This window comes from Carcharhinus amblyrhynchos, chromosome 34, assembly GCF_965287045.1.
Source record: "Carcharhinus amblyrhynchos chromosome 34, sCarAmb.v2.hapA, whole genome shotgun sequence".
In the NCBI taxonomy this organism is placed as follows: Eukaryota; Metazoa; Chordata; class Chondrichthyes; order Carcharhiniformes; family Carcharhinidae; genus Carcharhinus; species Carcharhinus amblyrhynchos.
The window spans coordinates 12,880,841-12,897,639 of NC_137357.1; the positions used below are offsets into that span (position 1 = coordinate 12,880,841).

The 16,799-nt window shown below is 44.5% G+C and overlaps 1 protein-coding gene across 1 annotated transcript in view; it reads right to left on the minus strand.

The window, feature by feature from the left end:
• Nucleotides 1–2,903: 2,903 nt before the first annotated feature.
• Nucleotides 2,904–16,799, minus strand: part of aspdh (aspartate dehydrogenase domain containing) — a 77,373-nt gene continuing 63,477 nt past the window's right edge. The window contains exon 9 of the mRNA XM_080216894.1: nt 2,904–3,043. Within this exon, the coding sequence (XP_080073020.1) occupies nt 2,904–3,043 (140 nt within the window). The remainder of the gene's footprint in view (nt 3,044–16,799) is intronic.

Genomic DNA, 16,799 nt, shown 5'->3' on the forward strand with positions numbered 1-16,799 from the left:
TATGGACAGATCTGGAAAGTTAGAGAGCCAGAGATGGAACAAATGAAATTTCAGAGAATATCGGAGTGACATGAGTGAGAGAGGCAGAGATGTGTGAGGAAGAATGTGAATGTGTGAATGTAGACATTTTGGGGATGTTGTGCAGATTAAACATTTTGATATAAGGCAATGGAATTGAATCTCTAATTGAATCTTTGGACAATATTGGATACTGAATGTGACACCGAGGTTCACCTCTGCGGTTTGACCTGAGGATATATCTGATGGAGTTAAGATTTCCAGTAACAAGCAGCTAGCTGGCTCAGTGTTGCTGTTAGCCATGGTTCAGAGGGTAATGTATAACCCTCTCACCTTCATTCAGAAATTCATCGATTCAAATTGCACTCAGGAGACATGAGTACACAATCTCGACCAATGCTCCCAGGCGGTGCTGAGAGAGCGCTGCACACACACAAACACACACTGCACCTTGCTGAAACCTGCTGCTAGAAATGTGAAGTGCTGGATTTTGCTTTTGAAAGCCATTTCTTGGAGGTTTGGCGCAGAATGAGTCTCGTGCTTGCAAGCAGAAGTCCTGTAATAATCATCGTGGCTCTCATCAGCCCAGCCTCTGTTCTATTCCAGGAGTAACAGCCAGCTGGGACACTGCTGAAACATCTATCACTGACACAGAATGCTGAGGAAGCTCTGCCACAGTCAATTAAGCAAGCTAGCATATTTTCAGCTCCAATACTGACTACTCCAGGATGGCTCATAAGGGTCTTGAGATTTATCACTCAGGGGCCAAAACATAGAAACCAAAACTGCAAATACAACCCGTTGTCCCTGTTTGCCATCACCCTCTCACCATGGAGGGAGGGCCCAGGAAGAATGAGTCTGTATGAATCTCTAGCAGAATCTTCCTCTCTTCCCTCAATGCAGCAAGTGAGGCAGTGCCAGACTGGGAGCCAATGTGGATCGGTTAGACCATAAGACATAGGAGCAGAATTGGACCACTTGGCCTATCGTGTCTGCTCCGCCATTTAATCATGGCTGATATTTTTCTCATACCCATTCTCCTGCCTTTTCCCCATAGCACCTGATCCCCTTATTAGTCAAGAACCTATCTATCTCTATCTTAAAGTCACTCGGTGGCCTGGCCTCCACAGCCTTCTGCTGCACCCTCTGGCTGAAGAAATTCCTCCTCATCTCTGTTTGCACAGGGCTAATGGGTAGATGGGATTTTGTGTTGATTAAGGTAGGGAGGGCAGGGTTACAGGAGGTGCAGTGAGAGTTGTTCTTGTTGAGACATCTCAAATTCTTCAAGGGCTTAACAGGGAAGATGCTGAGAGGCCATTTTTATCTGGCTGTAATGTCCAGAATGAGGGGCAAGGGCTGGGATTTGATGACTAACTCAAGTCAGGAAACTTTCTAACTTGCTAGACCCACCTTGGTTAAAAAGTAGCTCAAAATGTGTGAGCTTTGCTCTGGGGTTTGGATGAGGAGAGGGGGTGGATGCAGAATGGAATTGGGCCTACCTACCCAGGAGGCAGGGTGTAAGCAGACACACAGGAGCGGGTGAATTCTGCGGCAATCTGTTTAGAAGGCACTTCTGGGTTCCTGGGACTTGCCCCAGTTGTTTTCGAAATTGTTCGGCCCTTTAGCCCTCACCCCTCTTACCCCAACCAGCCCGATGACCATTCTTACCCACCATGCCAATTCCATAGTCTTTCATCCAGTATCTACCATGGGCAGATCTCAGGGGCCAAGCAGCAAAGAGAAAAAATAAATTTCTAACAAACAGTCCAGCTGTCACTTGATTTTAATAGATCTCCCATTCATAAAATCCATTTAAATGTTTAAATCTCAGTAAATTTCTTATAAAAAAACAAAATTTTTTTCAGTAGATACATCAAAGACAACTACTTCCCTGATAGTCTCTTTCAGCTGTCAATTTGTGAATTCAGAATCCCCTGCTGAGATATCTGTATCCTTTGAAATGAAGCCAAACATTCATTATGACATAATGCTAACCCTTAGGGAAATGTCAACAGAGTTCTGTTGAAATTGCACCTGTCACTCCAAGCAGTCCAGCAGTTTTTTTTAAAGAAGACAGGCAACTGAGATCTGTACTTCTGAAGTTATACATTCCTTATCTGCCCTTCAAGAGCCTCCATGTATACTTATTCATTTGCGACTTGCACATTGTGGTTAAGGCGCTTGCAACAGCCAAATTGAGGTCAGTTTGAACTCAGCACTTGGCCCTGCTGCCTTCAGGTTTCCCACCTGTGTGAATTACTCACTCACTGCCCCCTTTCCTCGACTGGCAAACATTGAATCAGTTGGAAATGGAAGTGGACTGACACATTCTGTTTCCTCTCACCATTTCCAAAGGGTCTCAGAATCTCACTGTTTCTGACTGAAATAAAGTTTGTAATCTTTGTAATTTTCCATCTGAAGGAGCTGGGAAGGCTCAGGAGTTGGATATGAAGACCAAGAGTTTTGTACATTCAGTGAACCAAAGGAAATAGGGACAATGTCGGAAACTGGAGTTCAGGTCGAAGGTCAGACACGACCTTATTGAATGGCGGAGCCAACTGAAGGAGCTGTGTGACCTACTTATGCTCCTACTTTCTCTGTTGTTCGATTGGCTGCATGAGCGTCCAGCTGTCAATATATCTGTGCCAGTCAAATTGTGAGTTAGAGGATGGGCTGAGGGTTGGATAAGGATTATTCACGCGTCCGAGTTGAGAAAGTTTCTCTCTGTGAACCCACGTGACTTCTCCACAATCTGCTGACGTATCCAGACAATGAGGTACAAGTGGATGAAATGGCAAAATAAGAATCTGGGTTTAAAAATAACTCTGTAAACGCCCAGATGGAAGGATGTTAAGCTCATAGTGGTTAGAAATCGTATAATGGCACTAGTAAAATATAGGGCTATTGATTGAAACAATCTGGATCAATTCTGGCCTTGTCCTTCTATTGAGATGGGTGTTGCTGGCACTCCCCCTCTCCTGCAGAATTCCTGTCAGATTCCAGGCTCCTTGGACCAACAGAGGACCTTCCCCAGTGATAGAAAGGGAGAAGAAGGAAATGAGATCTTTAGGCAAAACATTGGTCATAGAGGTTTACAGCATAGAAACAGGCCCTTCGGCCCAACTTGTTGATGCTGCCCCTTTTCTTAACCACTAAGCCAGTCCCAATTGCCCGCATTTGCCCATATCCCTCTATACCCATTGTACCCATGAAACTGTCTAAAAGCTTTTTAAAAGACAAAATTGTAGCCGCCTCTACTACTACCTCTGGAAACTTGTTCCAGACACTCACCACCCTCTGCGTTGGTTGGGCCACAACTTGAATACTGAGATCAGTGTGGCTTGCTCATGAGAGAAGCACCATTAGAGACATGCAGAATGGTGTATGTAGCAGGAATGGGAGACTTAGAAACCAGGAGTGACAGGGATATACTGGGCCTATTCGCAGAGAAGGCTGAGAGGTTTTAAATTAGGCAATGCATTGCTGGAATGAATTTGAGAAAGAGCATTTCCTCTGGACTCAGTGATGAGTGGGAGCTTTGATATTTAATTATCAGAAGTTAGAAATCACTTCTTCATTCAGAAAATTGTGAAAGCATGAAATCATTTGATCGAGGAATTAGTTGAGTTATAAATGACTGCACCTTTCAATGTTTGATAAATAATTTAATCATTTCATCAACTCTCACTGTCAACTGCCACATTTATATGAATTGTTCTACTTTGGGCTATTTACTAATAACAAGAGGGAACAAGAGGAATTCTGAAGCATTCTTTGATGAGGAGTTATGTGGCTGTACTCCTGGGACTTCTTGCACTGAGCAAGTCCCCTTTACACACTGAGCATAACTTCCGGACTCAACGGGTAGCATTCTCTCCTCTCAGCCAGGAATAATAAGCCTCAGTCCAAAGACTCAGCTGACACTCCTGTGCAGTACTGCGGGAGCGCTCCACTGTCACAGCGACTATCGTTTGAACAAGATGTTAAACAGGTACACCTCTCTCAAGAGAGTCAAAAAAAAAACCATGGCAGTACTGGAAGAACACAGGAGTTCTCACCAATGTCCGAGGCCAATATATACCTTTCAATCATTTAAAAAGAATTATATATTCATTATCCCATTGCTGTTCATGGGATCTTGCTGTGTGAAATTGGCTGCCATGTATTAAGAACCAGATCAGGAACTCTAATGTCTTTTATGAGGTTGGCCTAGTTTCTATCTTTTACATTTGATTTTGGCGTTAGAGTCAATATGAGATATTTTAGTCCAGGTACAATTCAAGTGACCCACTAGGAAGCTTTTACCAAACAAACTTCAAGAACACAGTTAGAATATAACAAAAAAACATAACTTTTACCAATCATAAGACTTAAACATGAGAAAGTGTAATTCTTAACAGTTAGCTATCTCTATTGTTCCAATTCAGCCATGTCCCCCATAGACACAAATCGCTTCTGCAGAACCAGTTAGCACAGAAACTGGAAATGCTTATGTGATGGTAGATTTCCAGCTTTTCAACACTTCTGGACAGAGATTCAGACAGCAGTTTTCAGAGAAGGATATGCCTCAAAACAGCAAAACGTCAGAGAAGTTAAATCTAATCTCCGGCAGCGCCCAGTCTCCAGACTTCTGAGACAGAAAAGACAGATACTATTTTCTCTCAACAGCATCTAAACTTGAATATTCTGTGTAGCCTAGCTTCACCCCTCACAAGACTATACCTGTCAATCATCCCAATCAAACGCCACTCTGCAAAATTCCATAAGATCATAAGACATAGGAGCAGATTAAGGTCACTTGGCCCATCGAGTCTACTCCGCCATTCAATCGTGGCTGATATTTTTCTTATCCATTCTCTTGCCTTTTCCCCATAACCCGTGGTCCCCTTATTAACTATCTCTGTCTTAAAGACTCTCAATGACCTGTCCTCCACAGCCTTCTGCAGCAAAGAGTTCCACAGATTCAACACTTTCTGGCTGAAGAAATTTCTTCTCATCTGTTTTAAAGGATTGTCCCTTTAGCCTGAGGTTGTGCCCTCTGGTTATAGTTTAAACCTACTCGGGGAACTATCTTCTCTACGTCCACTCTATCCAGGCCTCGCAATTTCAATAAGATCCCCTGTTATCCCTCTAAACTCCAACAAGAACATACCCAGAGTCCTCAATGTTCCCAAGGGAAGACCAAGTACAGCAGAACAATATTAGTTCAGATTAAGCAATTATGCTGCTGCAGTAACAGTACAGGATGTCAGTTGTACAGAGAATGGCACTGATAATATAGAAAGGTCTGCGAGAAACATCCTGCACAGAAACATGACTGAAGATACATTGTTTACAGGTACAATATTGTCACACATCTCTGACTTTACAATAATTACTGCACTTCAAAAGTTTGTCATTGGCTGCAAAACATTCTTGGACGTCTTGACGTGGTGAAAGACATTCTGGGAATGCTAATCTTACATTCGTAAATATATTAAATCCAAATCTGTGTTGAAGCTGACTTCCACCCATAAGAATCAGCCAGTCACACTGAGCTGATGGAAAGCTGGGGAAAAGGTGCAGGCTGAGGCTAGCCTCTGACAAGTCGAGATTGTTTCTCCTTGATTGGGACATTCTGCATCCTGCAAACCTCCAGAGAATTTGCGGAGCGCTCCTTCCCTACAGGCTGCGATCCCAGATGGATCTGACACTCACTGACATCTTTGGTGGGAGTGGCATTGTGGAGATACTGGGAAAGGCAGCCTGACAGCAATATGGTGCAGCTGGCATTTTCCGGAGAAGTTGAAGATGTGGGTTGGGTGATGGCAGTGTGTGGTTGTGGTCTGGGTAGGAAGCCTGGCTGTGGGTTTTAACAGCTAAATGGGGAGTGTGAAATGGCAGGATGAATACTTTCACTATCGCTTGTGTAATATATCAACTCCAGCAGCCAAGCAGGGGAAACCCCCTGAAACCTCAATACCACCTGACCAACACAGGCAACAGGCAAATATCACTCAGAGAGATGGCAAGAGAGAGGAAAAGCAAATCAGAGTGACTGATTGAGAAGCAGCAAATTATAAGAGGGACAGGGATATTGAGAGAGAGACAGACAGACAGACAGAAGAAGGATAGGGATTGTGGGAGAGACAGAGAAAGAATAGGGATGAGACAGAGAAAGGAGAGGGATTGTAGGAGACAAAGAGGAATGACAGGGATTATGGGAGAGATGGAGACAGAGACAAACAAGGTGAGAGAGCCTGATCTTCTCAAATCTATAAAACTTACAGCTGAAAGCTGGGTTGAAGTCTGACCTGCCATGATACAAGCACCTCTCCAGCCTGCAGTGCAGTGTTTCTGAAATAATCTTGTTATAGTTTGTTTCTGAGGGTTGATTTCCTTTTCTCTGACACAACACTGAGAAATGTTCTTCACACGCTGGCTTGAAAGTTGTGACCACTGATTTTCTGCATCTTACAGCAGGGACACTGGTATCTGTGGGCGGCACAGTGGCTAGCACTGCTGCCTCACAGCGCCAGGGATCCAGGTTCAATTCTGGCCTCAGGTCACTGTCTGATCAGAATCTGCATATTTTCTCCGTGTCTGTGTTTCCTCCAGATGCTTTGGTCCCACAGCCTGAAAGATGTGCAGGTTTAGGTGGATTGGCCATGCTAAATTGCCTCTTAGTGTCGGGGGACTAGCGAGGATAAATACATGGGATTACGGGGATAGGCCCTGGGTAGAATTGTAGTCGGTGCAGACTCAATGGGCTGAATGGCCTCCTGTGCTGTAGAGATTCTATGACCTGGCCAACATGCACCTGGTACAGGAACCTGATTATTGTCCGCAGCAAACATATGAGAGAAAACGATCATAATTCATGTTAGGGGTTTCCGGTAAAGCAGGCAGAATGGTAAGAAGAGTGAAGCTAAATTGAAATAGTTCCTGTTTTTAAAAATAAGATCTTGCCTTGCAGTGGTATCAGGAAGTTACTGTGGTGGGAATGATGTCACTCATTCCTCATTCTGTTCAATTTCAGCTTTAGATATGAGTCACCAAAGGTTGACTGAGATGGTGCCAGCAGGCTGACACTGAGATTTCTTACTGGGGAAATGTAACAGCCTAGTGTGGAGAAGATCAACACAGAGCTCTGCTCAAACTGCCCATTTCCTGCCTCCTCCAATTCCCTTCCCTCGCTTTGTCATCTCACACTTTCCTTCTTGTTCTTTCTGGTGTTCTTCCGGCTACTCTCTTCCTTCCTTGTATCTACCTTCACACTCTTTCCTCTGTGTTTTCCCATTTCACTTCTGCTGTCTCCTGGACTCTCTTTCCTATACTCCCTCTCTCTCTCAGGCTGGAATGGTGCTCACACATTGCTGAGGGGTGGGGATCGTACTCAAGGTATTTAGGGTGAGTGGGGAGGATTTGCAGTGAGCAAGGGCTTGGGCAGGGGAGGTCACAATAAGTGGCAGTAACTCAAATTATTTTTGTGGGCGTTTCTGTTACTCCAAGAAATGACCATAGCCCCAGAGATTTTGATTTTATTTTATTTATTATTGTCACATGTATTAACAAACAGTGAAAAGTATTGTTTCTTGCACGCTATCCAGACAAAGTTTCTCGTTCATAGAGAAGGAAAGGAGAGGGTGCAGAATGTAGTGTTACAGTTATAGCTTGGCTGTAGAGAAAGATCAACTCAATATATGGTAGGTTCATTTGTAAGTCTGACGGCAGCAGGGAAGAAGCTGTTCTTGAGTCGGTTGGTACGCAATTGCACCACAGGATCTCTCATAGTCATGCTACTGGTCGAGATCTCCCGATGCTGCCCTCCCCCTCCTGTTTCACCGTTGGTTGTCCAACATGTTTATCCTTGTCATGTCCCATCTTCCTACAGCCAATGGAAAAGCAAATAGAGTCTGTTATCCAACTGGATGATTCATGATTCTAAGTCAAAGACTTCTGTTTAACATCTTGACGATTCTGAGAACAAACAAGTATTCAATTGATTTAATAAAAATACGATTATTTCTTGTTAAAGCCACAATCATTTTTCCCCTGGATTTTGCTCCCAATAATTTTCAGATGATAAATCTTCAATTCCTTGTAACAGCATGACAATGGTATCTTTGGCTGGCCTCTTTGGTTCCATCACCATGGGATTTGCATATTACAAAGGTTGTCTTACTCAACATTTAGGCCTGTTTTTTATATCAAAAAAGGCCCACAGTCTGAAACAGGCAGACAGTTGGAATATAGTGGCAGTCGGGTGTAAATGGCTTCCAAACCATTGTGAGGCTGTTATTGATATTAGGAGGGGTGTTGGTGGCAGATTGGTACATCTTAAAGAAGTCTCTGTGGTTTAATTATAAGTCTGTATTGACTATTAGAACTAGATTCATAGATTTGTAGACTTTTACAGCACAGAAGGAGGACATTCAGCCCATTATGTCCATGCTGGCCAATGAAGGTCTGACAACACTAATTCCATTTTCTAGCCCTTGGTCCATAGCCCTGGAGGTTACAGCAGAGCAAGTGAATATCTAAATACTTGGTATTGAAATCAAATACTTGATCAATATCTATTGCTTAACAAATTTCTGACCCAATCACCCTTTTGAGCACTGAGTTCCAGATTCCTACCACTCCCAGGGTGAGAACTTTTCTCCTCTACTCCCTTCCTACCTTGCTAGTCTGTCCAGTGCGATCACATATTTCCTGTAATGTGGTGACAGAACTGCATACAGTCCTCCAGCTGTGGTCTAACCAGCCTCCCAATTTGACTTTCCTGCTCTTGCACTCTTATGTCTCAGCTAATAAAAGCAAATATCCAGAATGTCTTCTTAACTACCTTGACAAGGCAAGTGTCCTGCCACCATCAGGGATCTGTAGACAAAGAACTGTACAGCACAGGAACAGGCCCTTCGGCCCTCCAAACCTGCACTGATCACATTGTCCTATCTAGATCAACCGCCTGTATTCCCCGTTTGTTCATATGCCTATCAAAATAAGTCTTAAATGTGGGTAACATATTGCCTCAACCACCTTACTTGGCAGTGCAATCCAGGCCCTCCCACCACCTCTGTAAAAAAACTTCTCCTGCACATCTCCACTGAACTTTCTCCCCCTTACCTTGAACTTGTGTCCCCTTGTAATTGTCATTTCTGTCTCGGGAAAAAGCTTCCAACTGTTCACCCTGTCCATACCCCTCATAATTCCATAAACTTCTATCAGCTCGCCCCTCAGCCTCTGTCTTTCCAGAGAGAACAATCCCAGTTTATTCAATCTCTCCTCATAGCTAATACCCTCGAAACCAAGCAACATCCTGGTAAACCTTTTCTGTACTCTCTGCAAAGCCTCCACACATGGTTCTGGTAACATGGCAACAAGAATTGGACACAGTATTCCAAATGTGGCCTAACCAATGTTTTATACAACTGTCAAATATTTTGCCAACTTTTATACTTGACACCCCGTCCGAGAAAGGCAAGAATGCCATATGCTTTCTTCACCACCTTTTCCACCTGTGCTGCCACTTTTAAGAATCTGTGGATCTGAACTTCCAGATCTCTGTGTGTCCAGGCTCCTGATGGTTCTGCCATTTATTTTATAGCTCCCACTGAATTGGATCTACCAAGATGAATCATCTTGCATTTGTCTGGATTAAGTTCCATCGACCATTTCTCTGCCCAATTTTCCAGCCTATCGATATCCTGCAATCATCATCAGTGTCTGCAACTTCGCCAATCTTAGTGTCATCCGCAAACTTGCTAATCGGACCAGTTATGTTTTCTTCCAAGTCATTTATATATATTACAAACAGCAGGGGTCCCAGTATTGATCCCTATGGAACACTACTAGTTACAGGCCTCCATTCAGAAAAACACCCTTCCACCGCTACCTCTGTCTTCTCTGGCCAAACCAGTTCTGAATCCATCTAGCTAGTTCACTCCCGATCCCGTGTGATTTAATCTTTTGCACCAGCCTGCCATAAGGGATCTTGTTGAATGCTTTACTGTAGTCCATGTAGACAACATCCATAGCCATTCCCTCATCATTCATTTTTGTCACCTTCTCAAAAAATTCAATTAAATTAGTGAGACATGACTTTTGCACAAAACCATGCTGTCTTTCACTAACAAGACCATTCAATTCCATATGCATATTGATCCTATCCCTCAAAATCACCTCCAACAGTTTTATATCACTGACGTCAAGCTCACTGGCCTATAATTACCTGGGTTATCCTTGCCAACCTTCTTAAATAATGGGACAACATTGGCTATCCTCCAATCCTTTGGGACTTCACCTGTGGCCAACGAAGTAATAATGATTTCTGTTATAGGCCCAGCAATTTCACCTCTTGTCTCCCTCATTCTCCCACGTTTTCCCCCGCGTTCACGTGTCTTCCATGAACTTGTTGATCTTATCCCCAATAATGTACACCACACGTAGCAAGGGCCCAGCACTGAGCCCTGCGGAACCCCACTAAAAACAGACTTCCAGTCACAGAAACATGCCTCCACCATCACCCTCTGCTTCCTGCCTCTCAGCCATTTACTGTAAGAAGTCTGACAACACCAGGTTTAAGTGCAACCGATTTATTTGATAGTAAACTTGTGAGTTTACTATCAAATAAATCGGTTGCACTTAAACCTGGTGTTGTCAGACTTCTTAGAGTGTTTACCCCATTCCAACGCCGGCATCTCCACATCATCTCACCCAGAAACACATGCACAGTAAAGAGTATAAGCTAGGAGCTGTTGCCATGCTTACGTCTACATATGTCTCTGGTGAACACCACACTGACCCCAAGATCTATGTCATGTGCCTTCTTACATCATTGAGTGGGTGGTACTGTACTCAGTTCTACATTAACCCTATATGTGCCAAACCTTCCTACAACAATCTCTACCCTCTCCCACATGTCAATGCTAGGGCCACTGTGCAGTGAAAATCTGCCAACAATTATAAAACTGGTGGAGTATAAAGCATGTCATATAGTTGTGGAATGGTAATGTTCCTGGGCTAATAATCCCAGGGATACAGGTTCAAATCCCACCGTGACAACTCGTGGAATTTAAGTTAAATGAGTAATTGTGGAATTTAAAGACAGTCAGTAATGGTGGCCATGAAACTATCATCATTGCTTATTATAAAAATGTGTCTGGTTCACTAACGTCCCTTCAGAGAAGGAAATCTGCTGCTCTTACCCAGTCTGGCCTCGAGCCACAGAAACATGGTTGACTCTTTGCAACCTCATTAAAGGGCCAAGCGAGACACTCAGTTCGAGGATATCTGGGGATGTGTCGCCAGTGCCACCCAGCTCCCATGAAGAAAAAGTATTTGAGAAGAATGCTGTCACTGCAAGAAGTTGTGAAACCAGAGAGCAGACTGACTAATAACTGGTTGTAAATTCCTGATACTGGATTGATCTGGTAATGCCACCCATCTAACTGGAACTAAGTAAAGATTCATTTTATAATCATTAAAGCTGTTGTCAGCTTAATCATGGCCTGTTTGTCTCAACTTTAATATCACATTGCTCGATGGACGGAATTAATCATTTCTTAACTCAGTCTGCTAAATCTCTGTCTCTGACCAATGAAAATCTCAGAGCCAGTCATTCCTTCTCTCTGACGACATTGCAGCAGGTGGCCATTCTGCCCATCTTGCCTTTGCAGACTCTGTGCAATTAGTCCCAATCCCCCTGTTCTGTCTTGTAGCCCAAGATTCCCTTTTCAAGTATTTATTCAATTCTCCTTTCAAAGCTAACACTGAATCCGCTTCCACCACCTGGAACTTGTATCCTCTCGTTACTTTCCCAGAATGAAACAGTGACAAGGTGGTTGGGAAGGTGTATGGCATGCTGGCCTTCATCGGTCGGGGCGCTAAGTATAGGAATTGGAAAATCATGTTGCAGCTGTACAAGGCTTTGGTTAGGCTACATTTGGAGAATTGTGTACAATACTGGTCGCCGCGCTATTGGAAGGATGTTGATGCATTGGAAAGGGTGGCCAAGAGATTTCCCAGGATGTTGCCTGGTTTGGAGGATATGGACTATGAAGAAAGGTTGAAAAAACTTGGATTGTTTTCACTGAAGTGTCAGAGGATGAAGGGGGACATGATAGAGGTTTACAAGATTATGATAGGCTTGGACAGAGTGGATAGTCAGAGTCATTTTCCCAGGCTCGCAGGGTCAACCACTCGGGGGCATAGGTTGAGAGAGGAGGGGAAGGAGGATCCAAGTGGGCCTGGAGGTTTGGATTGCGTCTGTTTTAATGCAAGGAGTGTAACGGGTAAAACGGATGAGCTTAAGGCCTTAATGTTTGTGAGGAATTTAGATGTGGTGGCAGTGACGGAGACGTGGTTAAAGGAAGGGCAGGACTGGCAGCTAAATATTCTTGGGGATAAGTGTTTTAGGTGTGACAGAGGAGGGTTGAAGAGAGGTGGTGGGGTGGCGTTGTTAGTTGAGCACATCACAGTGGTGCAGAGGGAGGATAATATAGAGGAGTTAGGGATTGAGTTGCTGTGGGTGGAGTTGAGGAATAGGAAGGGAGCGATTACTATGCTAGGGATGTACTATAGGCCACCCAACAGCCCACGGGCAGTGGAAGAAGGCATTTTGGATAGGTGCAGCAAGAATAGGGTTGTTGTAGTGGGAGATTTTAATCTTCCTGGAGTGGATTGGAAGGTGCCTAGAGCTGGGGGTTCGGATGGGGAGGAATTTGTAAAATGTGTGCTGGAAGGGTCCTTGGAGCAGTATGTAACTAGCCCGACTAGGGACGGGGCTATACTGGATTTAGTTCTGGGTAATGAGCCGGGTCAGGTGGTTGAGGTTGCAGTGGATGAACATTTGGCTAACAGTGACCACAATTCTGTCTACTTTAGGATAATAATGGAAAAAGATGAGTGCTGTCCGAGGGGGAGGATGCTAAACTTGGGGAAGGCAAGTAACAGCCGGATAAGGCATGAGCTTATGGATACTGATTGGGAGAGGTTGTTTGCAGGTAAGTCCACGTTCGGCAAGTGGGAAGCTTTCAAGGGAAAACTGAAAAGGTTGCAGGAAAGACATGTGCCGGTTAAGAGGAAGGATGGTAAAGGTAGGACTAGAGAACTGTGGATTACAGGGGATATTGAGTACTTGGTCAGGAAGAAGAGAGAGGCATATGTTCGGTCTAAGCAACTGGGAACGGAGAGAGCACTGGAGGAATATAGAGAGAGGAGGAGGGAGCTCAAAAGGGGAGTTCGAAGGGCGAAAAGGGGGCATGAAATGGCTCTGGCGTTTAGGATTAAGGAAAATCCAAAGGCATTTTACTCTTATATTAGGAACAAAAGGGTGGTTAGAGGGAAAATTGGTCCTCTTAGGGACGGAGGAGGGGAACTGTGCTTAGAGACTGAGGGAATAGGGGAGATCCTGAATGAATACTTTGCGTCGGTATTCACAAAGGAGAGGGGCTTGGTGTCTTGTACTGTCTTGGAGGGAGCTGTAGACCAGTTGAAAGAAATATCCATTACGAGGGAGGAAGTGTAGGGGTTTTAGGCAGCATAAAAACTGATAAATCTCCGGGGCCTGATGGCATTTATCCCAGGCTGTTTAGGGAGGTGAGAGATGAAATTGCTGGGCCTCTGACGCAAATCTTTGTCTCTTCTTTGGACACAAGTGAGGTCCCAGAGGACTGGAGGATAGCGAATGTGGTACCGCTGTTTAAAAAGGGTAGTAGGGATAACCCTGGTAATTATAGGCCGGTGAGTTTGACGTCAGTGGTAGGAGAGTTGTTGGGAAAATTCTTAGGGACAGGATGTATACGCATTTGGAGTGTTGCGATCTGATTCAGGATATGCAGCCTGGCTTTGTTAAGGGGAGGGCTTGCCTTATGAATCTGGTAGAATTTTTTGAGAAGGTGACAAAAATGGTCGACGAAGGACGAGCCGTTGATGTCATCTATATGGATTTCAGTAAGGTGTTTGACAAAGTCCCTCATGGTAGTTTGGTTGAAAAGGTTAAGGCTCATGGGATACAAGGACAGGTATCTAGATGGATTGAGAACTGGCTAGGTAACAGGACGTGGATGTGCTGGCGTTGGACTGGAGTAAACACAGTAAAAAGTCTGACAACACCAGGTTTTAGTCCAACACCAAGTTTAAGGGTTGGACTAAAACCTGATGTTGTCAGACTTTTTACTGTGTTTACCCCAGTCCAACGCCGGCACATCCACATCATGACTACTATCGACACTGCAAACTGCCGGATCCAAGTAGAGAGGATCTCCAAGAAGATTGCACATATCGACACAGACATCAAGTTTTTACAGAGATGCAGGGTTGGACTAAAACCTGGTTTTGTCAGACTTTTTACTGGGTAACAGGAGACAGAGGGTAGTAGTGGAAGGGTCCTTATCTAGCTGGAGGTCTGTCACCAGTGGTGTGCCGCAGGGCTCAGTACTGGGACCTCTTCTATTCATAGTATAGATAAATGACTTGGAAGAGGGCGTACATGGTGTGATCAGCAAGTTTGCAGATGACACAAAGATGGCAGGATTGGCTGACAGTGAGGAGGAGTGTCAGGCAACACAGCAGGATATAGATAGGCTGGTATATTGGGCAGATAAATGGCAGATGGAATTTAATCCTGATAAATGCAAGGTGATGCATTTTGGAAGGAATAATGTAGAGGGGAATATGATAAATGGTAGACCTATTAAGAGTATAGAAATGCAGAGGGACCTGGGAGTGCAAGTGCACAAGTCTTTGAAGGTGGCATCACAGGTGGAGAAGGTTGCGAAGAAAGCTTACGGTATGCTAGCCTTTATAGGAAGGGGTACAGAGTACAAGAGCTGGCGTCTAATGCTGCAGTTGTATAGAACGTTGGTTAGACTGCATTTGGAGGACTGCGTCCAGTTCTGGTCACCTTACTACTGGAAGGATGTAGAGACCCTGGAGAGAGTGCAGAGGAGGTTTACCAGGATGCTGCCTGGTATGGAAGGACTGGGTTATGAGGTAAGATTGGGTAAATTGGGGCTGTCTTCCTTAGAAAGACGGAGATTGAAGGGGGATCTAATAGAGGTGTATAAGATAATGAAGGGTATAGATAGAGTAAACAGTGGCAGGCTTTTTCCCAGATTTGAGACAAATATCACGAGGGGCCACGGGCTTAGGGTGAGGGGGGCGAGGTATAATTTGGATGCTAGAGGGAGGTTTTTCACACAGAGGGTCGTGGGGGTATGGAATGCACTGCCAAGGAAGGTGGTGGAGGCAGGCATGCTGGACTTGTTTAAGGTTTACTTGGATAGACACATGAGCGAAATAGGGATGGAGGGTTTCAGGAGACTGTTTCAAATAAGGATCAGAGCCTTGGGACGTTCCTGGAAATCAACTGTTACATGAGTTGATGTTTTTCTCTTTTACTCCACAGGTGCGTCGGTCCACCTGGTTGTCTATAACGAGGGGCATACACGCGGTGGGTCGTGCGTGGGCTGCTCTTGGATGTTTTGAGAGTAGCCTAGTACTTTGCGTCGTTTGTGTATGCTTAAACTGGACCAGCAGATGGGCACCATGACAGCTCAGTGACTATCACTGTTTGCTGTGCAGATACATGGATTTGGGCCAGTATCTGTGGGAGTTTGCGCATTCTCCCTGTGGTTGCGTGGGTTTCTTCTGGGTGCTCCGGTTTCCTCCCACACCCCAAAGATGTGCTCTTAGGCTGAATGGTGTAACAAATTGTCCCTAAATTATTCTCCCCTTAATCTGGTTTCCAATGGGGGTACCATAAGCATAGACATGGGTCAAGGGTGGAGGAGGAAAAGCACATTGTTAAAATGGCGGTGCGGGCTCGTTGGGCCTGTTTCCTGTGCTGTGTCGTTCTTTAAAAGAGATGTAAAGGGAAGTTTATCACACAGAGGGTGGTGAATGCCTGGAACATGCTGGAGGAGAGGTGGAAGCAGATTTTATAAGAATGTTCAAGAGGCATCTGGATAGATACAGAATAGGCAGGGAATAGAGGGATATGGACCACATAGGTAAGAAAATATTAGAGAAGCATTTGTGTCAGCACAGACTTGGTGGCTGAAGGGCCTGTTCCTGTGCTGAGCTGTTCTTTGTTCCTTGTTCCACAAAAAGTGATTGTGTCAAGTCCTATCAGTTCCAGTCTCTTTGAGGAAATACTGCAAAGCTTAACACAAACCCATGGAATGCGGCAGCAATGATGTCAACATTGGACATGATTGGGATTTGTGGTGTTGTTGCTAGCCATGGAGTCTCACCTGATGAAGGAGCAGAGCTTTGAAAGCTTGTGACATCAAATAAACCTGCTGGACTTTAACCAGGTATTGTGAGACTTCTTACCATGGTGTATGAGAGTGATGATAAATATTCCTACAGGATCTGGGCTAAGTAGTGATTAAAGAAACTTTTTATATCAATGTTTGACTGATGATTCCTGCTACATCAACATCAAGGTGATGTCCAGCCACGCACACTGAAAACCCAGTTTTTACGACAGATTGGGTGACCACCTCATACTATCCCTACAATGCAGAAGGAGGCCATTCAGCCCATTGTGTCTCTACCAACTCTCTGACAGAGAATCTTACTCAGACCCATCTCATTCCTGTAATCGAACATTTATAACCCACTGATCCCTCTTATCTACATCTTGGGATGCAAAGGCTCAATTTATAATGGCCAATCCATCTAACCTGTACATTTTTGAAGTGTGGGATGAAACTGGAGCACCCGGTAGAAACCTACGCAGACTTGGGGAGAACACACAAACTCCCCACAGACAGTGACCCAAGCTGGAATCA